This window comes from Oncorhynchus mykiss, chromosome 25 (assembly GCF_013265735.2).
Source record: "Oncorhynchus mykiss isolate Arlee chromosome 25, USDA_OmykA_1.1, whole genome shotgun sequence".
NCBI classification, from domain to species: Eukaryota; Metazoa; Chordata; class Actinopteri; order Salmoniformes; family Salmonidae; genus Oncorhynchus; species Oncorhynchus mykiss.
This window is the reverse complement of record NC_048589.1, coordinates 21,301,905-21,313,780: the sequence shown is the minus strand read 5'-3', so window position 1 is coordinate 21,313,780 and position 11,876 is coordinate 21,301,905. Positions and strand designations below refer to the sequence as shown.

Sequence of the window (11,876 nt, the reverse complement as noted above, 5' to 3'; positions counted from 1 at the left end):
TGAACAATGCAACTTCTGTTAATAACACCACTGTAATACACTCTTGAGATCACTAAAAACTTATATAATTGTGAGAACCTATGCCTTTCCCTCATCAAAACAGTAAGTGCTGTGTTCATCGAAATATGCTCAAATAGAGAATACCCATGCGGCTATACCACTGTTTACGGCCTATGATACTGAAAGCTCTTCGAGTCGAGACACAGACCTTGGACTTCTTCTTCCTCATGCGGTGGATGCGTGAGGCCAGCTGGATGGTGGTGAGGGACTCGGCGTAGTTAGCAGAGGAGTCAGAGATGTGGGCGATCATGGTGGTTCTGCAGTTAATGTTCCCCAGCGACTCTCTCAGCAGCATCGTCAGTTTGCTGTCCCTAGAGATGATACGTTCACACACACCATTATTATCATTACTGCTCATGAAACGGCAGGATCTTTCAGTGCCTTATATCCCCGTCTGTGCTAATGACTAGCAAACAAACGTTAGTGTTGGTTGACATTCAACCAGTGTCCTTAACACGTAATATTAGTCTGCCAGAGACTCATTTCATATTCTTCAACTGTTATTTTCGGTTCTAACCTCTTAGTATATTTCCTTTACACTACAGGCTCTATTTTCGGCTGGCGGTAAGGAGGCACAATGTCAAATGCACGTTAGTTTGCAATTTTGTCATGTAAAAACTGGTGCACTGGCATTTTCCAGTCCTAACGCCAGGTTTGGTAATTTACCTGTCTAACATCAGCTCACCTCCACTGTGGTGGGATGGCTGGCAATATGAGGCGTGTCCTTAAAAATACTTGCAAAAAGGACAATTTCATGCAGTGCTAAATGGGAAGTTAAGACTCTTAACGGTAAACACATCTGATAATGGCATGGATTTTGAGAGCAGAAGCGCAGCCTATCCAGTAGTACCCATAGTAGAGACATGTGCATTTTGTGAATCTTCTATTTAGAAACAAACTATTGGTTTCCCCCAAAAAAAACTATTGGTTTCTGCCCAATACCCAATACTATTTTGAATTATTGCTGTTGGTTTAAAAATTAGATGGGGGGGGGCCTCCCGGGTGGCGCAGTGGCTAAGGGCGCTGTACACCAGAGACTCTGGGTTCGCGCCCAGGCTCTGTCGTAACCGGCCGCGACCGGGAGGTCCGTGGGGCGACGCACAATTGGCCTAGCGTCGTCCGGGTTAGGGAGGGATTGGTCGGTAGGGATCTCCTTGTCTCATCGCACACCAGCGACTCCTGTGGCGGGCCGGGCACAGTGCATGCTAACCAAGGTTGCCAGGTGCACAGTGTTTCCTCCGACACATTGGTGCGGCTGGCTTCCAGGTTGGATGCGCGCTGTGTTAAGAAGCAGTGCGGCTTGGTTGGGTTGTGTATCGGAGGACGCATGACTTTCAACCTTCGTCTGTCCCGAGCCCGTACGGGAGTTGTAGCTATGAGTTGTAGCTACTAACAATTGGATACCACGAAATTAGGGAGAAAAAGGGGTAAAAATGTCAAATAAAAACAAATAAAAAATAAATAAAGCAAATGGATTGTTTTTCGTTTAATTTGATTAATAACCAAACTTTTCACAAATATTACCATTACCCGTCCATGGGTTTATGGTGATAACGTAGGCTACATGGCTGGAATTTCATCTGCTATTTTGTCTGCTATTTCTGGAAAAGTGCAAATATGATCTGTAAGATGGTTCCACGATGTTTATAAAACATTACATTTACGAGCAGTATAATGGTGAATTGATATTCCCCCTTTCCCTTGACATTGGATCTTTATCCAGCTTCTGTGAAAAGTTTGAATGTGTGTAAAAACCCTCCATGGTCTAAGTTACGTTGTTATATGCCCACAGGGAGCAACTATGGTGCTGTAACTGTATTTAGACAGCCTATTTAAAACAAGATATATTTTAGTTTTGATTAGAGTCTTTTAGTCCTTATCAATAGCCTTGTGAATTTAATCTAGCTTATTTACTACATTTGGCATGTCCATGTCCAGACTGCAATTTACAGTAGGCCTAGCCCTTATATAAGTATGAATACTATTGCCTATGTTTAACCATGTATTTCTATATTGAAGCAATGCAACTAGAACATGTTCAACATATTTAGCAAATGTGGGGCAGGCTACCTAACAAACTAGACTATAACGGACTAACATTCCAATTGGAGTTGATGACAATGCAATACACAAGACCGTAAATACACAACTTGAAGCAACCACATATTTAGCCATGAAGCATGTTCTGATTGGCCAGTGAGGGGCCAAACCTTGACACACCCTTAACTGGTTTTCAGCAAAAACCCACCGCCAGCAAAATGTGCCTATAATTGTGGTGGTGAAAATAGCAAAAATATTTCTGACACACCCACGAACCTATAGTGCCACCGCCAGCACTTAGATTTACCATTGCGCTAGGTTTGGTAAAATAGAGCCCTCAGTATGCATTGCATTACCCAAATTAATTGTTATCTGTCTATTGACCTCATTTCTGATTCCATAGTGTAGCAAAATCCAGGCTGTATCACAACCGGCCGTGATTGGGAGTCCCATAAGCCGAACATAATTGGCCCAGCGTTGTTCGAGTTCAGCCAGTGTCGGCAGTCATTGTAAATAAGAATTTGTTCTTAACTGACTTGCCTAGTTAAGGTTAAATTAAATTTAAAAAACTACATGGCTGAGAATGATACATATCTTTAAATCTATAGCAAGCTAGATAAACACAGCCTTGATAGTGAAGGTAAATGTACATGAATAAACTTGTCTCAAACATTTTGATTACGTACTCGACTTCATACTTGACACTGGTTTTACATAATCAAGGTATAAAAAGTACAGTACTAGTTCCCCTACCTGTAAGGTACATGCTTGGCTCCATTGGCTAAAGCCATGATAACATTGCCCAGCGCGGTGAGAGACAGACACAGGCCTCCCCCTCCGTCTCTGCTCTTACTTAGCACCTTCTCACAGCTCCCCAGGTCTATAAGGTGCAGCCTGCTCCGTCCGCCCGACACTGTAGATGACACAGGAGGAAGAGCCAGGTGAGGTTATATCCCAGCACAGACACTCCCTCTGAAGGAAGACAGGGTTCCCACGTGCTGCTGCGCCATTTAAGCAGGAGTGGCACAGCCCAAACCAGACCAGACATGGCAGTCTGATTTATTCACAAGTAAGCCTTTCGGTCTGAAGTGATTCAAATCTGGGCTGAGATTGTCTCAGTTTAACAGACGGGTAATAAGTTTCCAGAAATGAAAGGTTCTTGTTGTCACATGGATACAAAAACTAGTTTGGGGGGCTGTGCTATAAAATAAAAAATTAATACAGTAATTCAGTGTAGACGGAACATGAGCAGAATTTCTCCAAATGTTATTCAGCAGCGAGGCAGCACATTGTAATGTAATGTAGGTCACTGATATGTTATTTCACATGATTGGGAGAAAATTACAGAGTTTCAGACTAGGCGGCGAACCATTAAACTCTTGTCAGCAATACTTAGAAATGGAGTGCTTGAAATAAAGGTCAAATTAAATGTAAAAAATCTGCGCGCACTCTCCCTCCGCTTAGCACAACACATGGCTGCAAGCAAGCCACTTTTTTTTATATAGAGGCTAGTGCGCACCCATCCATAAACACTACAAATGAGAGGCTTCAGGTTTTTTATCCATTCAGAGTTATTCAGACTTTATCCACCATCTAGCCCAGTGTGGTGCAGTCACCTATGGCTATGGTGGTTACCTCTGGGAACACAGACACTTGAAGAACTATCATCAGCACCAGAACTGATGAGGGAAATTACATCTGCTACTTAACACTATCATTAAGGCATAATAAAGTCATCATCATTAAACTACTGTAGGTCATTATTTTTACTCGATTAAGTCCATAATCAGCCAGTGAAATCAGCCAGTGACATGTGCAGCAATATGGTTCAGTGCATTTATCTCTTGCGGAAGAATCGAAAAGGTCAGAGCACATGTTGAATCGAGTGAAATTATTAATAGAATAGCAGAATGATGAATGAAAATCAAACTATCACAGTCAAAGACACTAGGACACACAGAGTGACACTAGAGTTCAGAGAGAGCCTCACTTCATGTAGTACTGATAGATAGTATAGTAGTAATAGTGTTGTAGTAGTAGTTGTACTCACTGCCTCCCTTGCCGCTCTTCTCCATGCGGTACTGGTAGATGTGCAGTGTGAACAGCATATGAGAGTTGCGTCTCTCCTCTTCATCTGTGTCTGGCCTGCTGGTGCTGCGTGCTGCGATGGCTGCATCCAGGAAGAAGGCTGCCTTCTCTGCTGTGGGGGCGCGGAGCTCGCTCTGGTTCTGGAGCTGGGGGGGGGGGGGGGTAAAAAAGATCAGGGGTAGAGAGAAGGAAAGAGCATGGAGTTGGAGAGTGAGGGAAAAGGGAACAGAGGAAGGAGAGAGGAAAAAGGAGAGAGTGAGAGAGGGGAGACAGTTAATTGGACCCAAGCACACATTTCTTGCCCATTAGATTGGGTCTCTGAGGCAATTATAGGGAAACAGATATGCACACAGAGGGAGGAGGATTAGGGGAGGTAATGGAGGAGCAGGGGGCAGGGGCACTTTCCTCCACACGGATGTGGTGGTGGATGGGTGTGGAGAGGGGGGCATCTAGTAGGGAGGCCACATCACGTGGTTACTAAGAGGAGGAGGAGCTGTGAGGATCTTCACAGGACTTCAGGCAGCCTTTGAAGTCACAGTCCACACAGAACCCCAAAAAACAACATCAGACGGCAACACCTGTCAGTGCCTTCAATCCCCCATCCCCCCAACTAGTCCCGTTGTGCTGCACAGGACCAGAGCTAACACAGAGGTAATAGATGCTGATGGATGCTGACAGGGGAGTCAATAAAAAGGTATGGAAAAGACATCGATATTGTGGATGTCTTTGGTGAAAATATAGAGCAGGGATTATTGAGATGGGTAAGGCAGGGCAATATGGGCTCAGAGTACACAGAGGAAAGACCTGGGAGATGAAAGAACTGACAATACAAAGGCCTAAATCTTTGGGGCAGACAGAGGTAGATGGCAGTGAGAATCAGATCAATACACAGACACTAATATATACCAGACAGAGAGAGAGAGACGGAGAGAAATGGAGAGGGAGAACAAAGAAAGGCAAGAAAACGGGCACATGTCTAGACGCCTTTTTTCCCCTCACTTGAGTGCCACAGATGGGGTCCTCACGCAGGTAGACCCCTGGGGACTGTCCATCCTGCAGGCTTCCTATGGACACCTCAGACAGGAGGTCCTTCAGAGCCTCCTCCTTCCCACAGATCTCTACGGCAGACACGCGGACAGAGAAACGCGTGCCCGTCTTTTCCTTGCGCTCATTGATGAGCTTGAAGAGCCAGGAGATGGCGCAGGGCACAATGCCCAGGCTCTGGGTGGAGCCGTCTTTGCCAATCATGGTGAACGTCTTGCCTGGAGAAGGAGGAGAGGGTGAGAGGAAAGGCGTATGGAGACATTAATATATAAGTAATACAGCCTGCTGCTCATGTCTCATAAAACTGGGAAGACTTGTAATATGCTGTCTGGATTGGGTACAGTTGATTGGGAATCTACTGTGTCTATAAGAACTTGTGAAGGGGGTGATTCAAGGAACAATCACTGTAGGATGAGCACAGTGGAGAACAAAAGGGAAAATTAAGCTTGTTTTGAGAAATGACAGCCCCTCAGACTGGGTGAAGAATCCAGGTCAATGGGTAAAATTAAAGACACCCCTCACCACCGTCTCTCACTAGCCCTTGCTCATCCAAACTCTATATTGTCTTCTCCTCAGCTCACTCCCGTGCACCACTAAACAATTTGTGAACGTGAACATCGAACCAGGCTGTGAAAAATAGTGTTTTTCTTTGCCTGATGAGGGGAGTAGAGGGGCTTACTTACCGAGCCTGACGTGGCCGAAGCAGAAGATGCAGCCGTCCGCACCATTCACCACGGACTGGATGACCTCAGACACCGTCCCTGAGCACACCTCCGCCTGACGGAGACAGAGAGGGAGAAACATAGAGAGTGTGTGAGAGAGAGCGATAGGGGGATTAGAGGGCAGAACAGAGTTGCCTGGCTGTTACTCAATCACCGTCAAGTAAACATGTCCTCAGTGTCTGGCCCTTCCACTTTGATCTTAATTTGGCCATGGTTCTACTAGACTGTAAGGTCTGGACTGGGAGAGGAGAGGTTAGATATAACTGGACTATGAAAGGAGAGCTTAGATATAAGTGGACTGAATTCAATTCATTCCCCAGACTTAAAAGCCCCAGCTGTTGAGGCCCATACTGGGAAGAATGCTCCCGACCCAAGAAAGGCATCTTTTCACTAAGTCCCTGGACTGCACCCAGCCAGCATACACAGTCTGCAACTGCTTGGTCCTTACTTGAGAGGCATCTTGGGTAAACACTGCGTCGAAAGCGAAGATCTTTGGGATGGCCACGGTGGCTCTCCTGTGCCCTGAATTGGTGTGGTCGTTGACTGAGGGGTCGTAAAGGGTCAACTGCTTCTTCCTGGGGTCCACCTTCAGGAAGGACATGGACTCGGACGAATCAGGAGCCTCCAGGGAGGGGCAGATACGCATCATCACTTTCACCTGCAACACAAGGAGAGGAGAGGGAAAGCGAGAGAACATAGATGTAAGTAAATATGGCAAATGTGTTAGCACACACATTAAACACAGATATAACAGGCAGATAACATGGCACATACAGTACACACAGCAACAGGAGACATGGGAGGAATTTGTAATGGAGAGAGAACAGAGTCAACACAAAGCCTAATGGTGTCAGTGTACGGTTGAGATTGTAAATCATAACAGTAATGACTGTGACTCTGAGCCGACCACCATGCTGAGGGATTATCCAACTAGCAGGCTGCTCTCTGGACCAAGAGCAACTCTGTAGCATTGAAACATATGGCCTCTCTCTCTCTCTCTCTCTGATCTGTTTGTATTGAGTCTAAACTTAGTCCATAGATTCTGTGTCGCTTCAGTTGTCACGATACACCATGATCCTAGCAGGATGGTATGTCACTGGTCGTGTTCAAGGTGTTGATTTAGCACACCTCTACTGTGACATCTCTCATCTAGTCTAATGTTGGAACTATGTTATGGCCATGACAAGTGGAGCTATTCTGCCAGCTGTGTCTGTTGGCACTTCCTGAACTGGAGAGAGCAGGTTTCATCTGCATGCACACCACGTTATAGGTGAAGCTGTGTGTGTGTGGTGTATGCGCGTGTTTTAATCTATGTCAGTCTCCCTGACTAAACCCCTCAAACAAATTCACACTTTTTATTCTGTGACAACTGCAATACCATTTATAAAGAACATGTAGGAGCGGATGATTCCTTTGATAAGAGAAACATCCTCACTCTGTCAACATTTTATTGTGAAAACTCAACCTTGACTATCTTGTAGTATGACAGACAGGAGACATAAACATCTCTGTTGTCCGGCAGAGGAATGGATAATGGTGCTTCTCCTCGCTCTGAAAAATCCCTGAAAGCTCAGTGCGTTTCGGGTTTAGCATAATGGTAGACAATCCACTGAACCAGTGTATTGGCACGCTCCCCCACTCCTTCATGGTTACAAACAGCTTGAGATTTAACAACCATACATTGATAAGGAGTTCAATCTGGGACAATAAAAATAACTAAAACCTCCGTCGCAAAAAACCAAAATGACTATGATGCCTGTGAGAGGCTCTGTGGTATGAAGCAGCTGATTATAATTCTAACTGTTCCCCCACCTCCCCTTTCTGCAAAGGCAGCAAAACCTACACCTAAGTCTGGTCCTTTCATCCTCTGTGTGTCTCTCCTATGTCATTCGCAGCACGCCCACACAAAAGGCCTATTGTTCCCATGGCTTGTTTATAAATATTGCCACAGATCCTGGCTCCGGCACTAAGGAACAATGTGTGGTGGCGATTCCATTCTGCCACAGAGGGAATTCCTCTCCAGTGTTCCGCCAAGTGCAAACTCTCTTTGTGCTCCGTGGGGGGCTGTTATCGTGACTGACGTGTACATATGTTGAGCAAATTACATTTGCTATGACATTTAAACCGGGCTTCCATATATGACTGCTGAGCCAACCGGGTGAGGGAGCGATAGCTAACGTCTAGAGCTGCTATATTTACATTGGCAGAGATGTGATACCAGGGCCGGCGAGGATCGGCTGGAGCCGCTGCATTTTAACACCTCGGGCCTCTCTGCTAATGGCCCTGTTCCCCTATCTCTTGATCCCACCAAGAAATCCATTAGCTGGGATTTTCCCCCAGCCACCCCTCTACATGTCCAAACCCTCCACAAAACACATTGAATGGCTGTAGTCTGGGTCAGCATTGACATCAACTCTTCATGGATGGATATGCGTGTCTTGAATAAATGCATAAGAAAACATCACAGCACCCATTCCCCTCATTGTTTCAGTCATTTCTTCAGAAATGCACACTGTAGATTAGGTGTAAAGGAGCTGGGATGAATTGTCTACCGCAGACAAAAGAATGTTGGCAACTCAAATCGTGTTGGCTGCGGTTCCTCAAACAAGCATTGTTTCACAGCAGTGAACTCTTGGTAGTCTGAACCAGGTGACTGCAAACTTCAAAAATGTCTGAGACACAATGACAGGTTGAGTTTCCCATAACAGTGTGCTTAATGAAGAGGAAACCTGGGGTTATAGACTCAGAACAATGCTGTAAACAAGCTGATTTCCCTTTTCAAAACAAGCCTATGGCTGTCACAGATGTCTAGCTCAGTGAATCAGGTGTAGGGAGAGGAAGCGTCTTAATAACGCCTGTCTTTTATGAAGTGAGATTTACAATATGGGACAAAATCTCAATGGCGTGGAAATTTGGCAGAGTAAGCAGCGACTTCCCAACCAGGTGGGATCTAATCTTGTTAGGGGACTTCTTCTACTCTATAAATACAGAATCTCAGTCCAGCAAACAATACCCAATAAACCTGAGAGGAAAGATGTGTTTATACAGCACTGACGCTAATGACAGACCAATCACCGACATCCTGCTCGATTTCATCATCAGGTTTATGGAACGCAGCTGGCAGAAATCCACTGTAATAATGTTTGCAAACTTTCAGCTTAAAGTGAATTTGATTGGATTTTTGTATTTTCTTTCCCTCGCAAACTGTAGTCAATTCAGAGGGAGGAATGTGGCCCTAACAAACTGAGTGAATTCATGACATTCCAGCAGGCTTATCTGCCTGCATCTGTATGGACTGGACCAGACGACTGGCTGCCTATAGACTAATGTGTCGCCACTGTGCATTCTCCCATTTAAAATGTCAATCACTCATACATACTTTATATGCGTGTATGTGGGTGTGTGTGTATGTACAAACGTTTATGTGTCTGTGTCTGTGTGTGTGCCTGTTGCTCCTTACCTTTCCCATCCCGGGGTTCTCCTTGACCTTTGAGACAGCGTGAAGCAGGCATGGTGGGGCGGGGGGCGGTGAGAGCTGCAGGGTGCCACTGAAGTTGGTGGGGTAGATGGAGGGCTGCTGGGCTCCGGAATGCAGCAGGGAGGGAGACTGGTGCTTCTTCCGCTTGGACGAGAGGTTCAGCTTCTGAGCTGCCCTGGGAGGAGCAAACACAAGAGTTTAGCCTAACTTCAAAAACATACAATTTAGCCAGCCATCTGTAATATGCTGGGCAGGAAGGAAGAAACTTCATAGGAGCCACCAGGCATCTCTTTCTTCCATAGTCGACTGGGAAAGCGCGCTCCCGACCCTCCTCCACTCCCAATGCTACCTCCCTTTCAACTCCCCACTTCCTACCTGGGGCCAAGGCTTTGTAAAACGCTTCAGTTCTTCACTTCAAAACAGCAACATAGAATTCTCAAACGCTTTAATTTCTGCACTCCAATTGCTCATGCACTGCTAAAGACACAATGAAGCCCAATTCTGCAGCAGGGGTTTGCAGGTGTCTACATAAGAAAAGCAGCCATTGACACCTGTGTTGTCAGTGGGCCAGCAGATGCTTGTCATGGTGCTAATGTACACTAAATTAATAAATGTATCTTCGTCAAACACGACACACCTGTCAGGAACATGACAGGTAAGGATGGCTGTGTCGCAGTTGTGCCGTACAGGTAAGGCTGTTGCAGTGATTGCAGTGCCACGGTAATCTCCTTCTATGCACCCTGGACATGCGTTTGTAGTACCTAACTTGCTAACGACCTGCCGGTAATGGTCTGGTATTCAGTACTCTATTGTCCCTCTAACCACTCTGATGTCAATGCAAATGCAATCTAAAATCACATCAAACACTTATCATCAAAACAGCACTATGTTTTTAAAACTCACCATCTGGCGACATTTTGTTACCTCACTGTGATCAGTGATCAGTTTGAAGAAAGAAGTTCAACAACGGGTTGCTTCAAAGCCAAACACAACAAAATGGACTGTGCTTTCTAAGGTGATTATTAACTCAAAGCATTTAAAATGTTGCATGTAGAACACCCATAAGCATATTAGAGCTTATGAGTCCGAACACCCCCCCACCCAAATTAAAATAATGACTGTGTAATAGCCTACAGCATATTATGCACGGCAGAAAAACATATACAAAAATATCTAAAGGTGTCTTTGGAACATAATTGGTCTAGCCTATTCTCCAAAATTAAACTAATTCTAGTAATCACCTTTGAGTGTGGACTGTATTATTATGCATATTGGATGGACTGGTTACCTTATGCTATACTCCTAACTTTCTAACCATGAGTCTGGGAGAGAACGTATAGGCCTAGGCGATGCTGTTGGTTCATTGATGTGCAGGGTGGCTTACAGAGTTAGCCTTCAGTTACAGCAAATTTTATATTTGATTTTGAATAGCCTAGTAATAGGCAATTTCTTATATTTTCATAATTAATTGGCTGATATTACCTTTAACTACAGAATATCTCACCACTGTGCGTTTCCTTGGCACAGAGTTTGTGCAGAATATCACCTGTCGCGCAGCGAGGCTGCATTCTCCTCAAACAATGGTTGATGTGTGAAGTGAAATAAGTGTTCTTATAAACCCAGACATGTCTATATCCTGTGTGGTTGCCACTAAAACGACGACGATCCCAGCTGTTACAATATTATTTCTCAGCAGATCCGCTATAAAACCGGATTAGCCTACCTGGGATGATTTAAGAACGAACTGAGGAAAAGCAGTCTCCCATTCGCTATTTGAATGCATATACAGTGGGGAGAACAAGTATTTGATACACTGCCGATTTTGCAGGTTTTCCTATTTACAAAGCATGTAGAGGTCTGTCTTTTTTATCATAGGTACACTTCAACTGTGAGAGACAGAATCTAAAACAAAAATTCAGAAAATCACATTGTATAATTTTTAAGTAATTACTTTGCTTTGCACGGCCATTGAATAGGGGTGGTTACAACGCTGAACTGCAGTCAGGTCAAGACCCTGGTACAGAAGAAGATGGCGCTGAAGAACATGGCAGACGTTTTACATTCTCCCAACCAATTGTGCTCTAACCTGTACACGGACTCGGTACCGGTGCCCCCTGTATATAGCCTCTTTATTTTTATTCTTATTGTGTTACTTTTATTATGACTTTTTATTTTAGTCTACTTCGTAAATATTTTCTTAACTCTTCTTGAACTGCACTGATGGTTAAGGGCTTGTAAGTAAGCATTTCACGGTAAATAAAGTTTGATTTGGTGAGGATGACGAGCACGCATATGAGCGTCCCTGAGACGGTTTCTGACCGTTTGGGCAGAAATTCTTCGATTGTGCAAACCTACAGTTTCATCAACTGTCCGAGTGTCTGGTCTCGGACGATCCCGCAGGTGAGAAGCCAGATGTGGAGGTCCTGGGTTGGCGTGGTTACATG

General features: G+C 44.8%; 1 protein-coding gene across 3 annotated transcripts in view; it reads right to left on the bottom strand.

The window, feature by feature from the left end:
• LOC110505582 (kinesin-like protein KIF26A) overlaps positions 1-11,876 on the bottom strand; it is a 96,314-nt gene that overhangs the window by 9,983 nt on the left and 74,455 nt on the right. For all 3 annotated transcript variants that reach the window (XM_036962476.1, XM_036962477.1, XM_036962478.1), the window contains 7 exons: positions 9,415-9,607; positions 6,403-6,612; positions 5,916-6,009; positions 5,188-5,450; positions 4,151-4,334; positions 2,854-3,013; positions 209-371 (listed from right to left, as the gene is read on the bottom strand). In XM_036962476.1, coding sequence (XP_036818371.1) covers positions 209-371; positions 2,854-3,013; positions 4,151-4,334; positions 5,188-5,450; positions 5,916-6,009; positions 6,403-6,612; positions 9,415-9,607 — 1,267 coding nt within the window. The remainder of the gene's footprint in view (positions 1-208; positions 372-2,853; positions 3,014-4,150; positions 4,335-5,187; positions 5,451-5,915; positions 6,010-6,402; positions 6,613-9,414; positions 9,608-11,876) is intronic.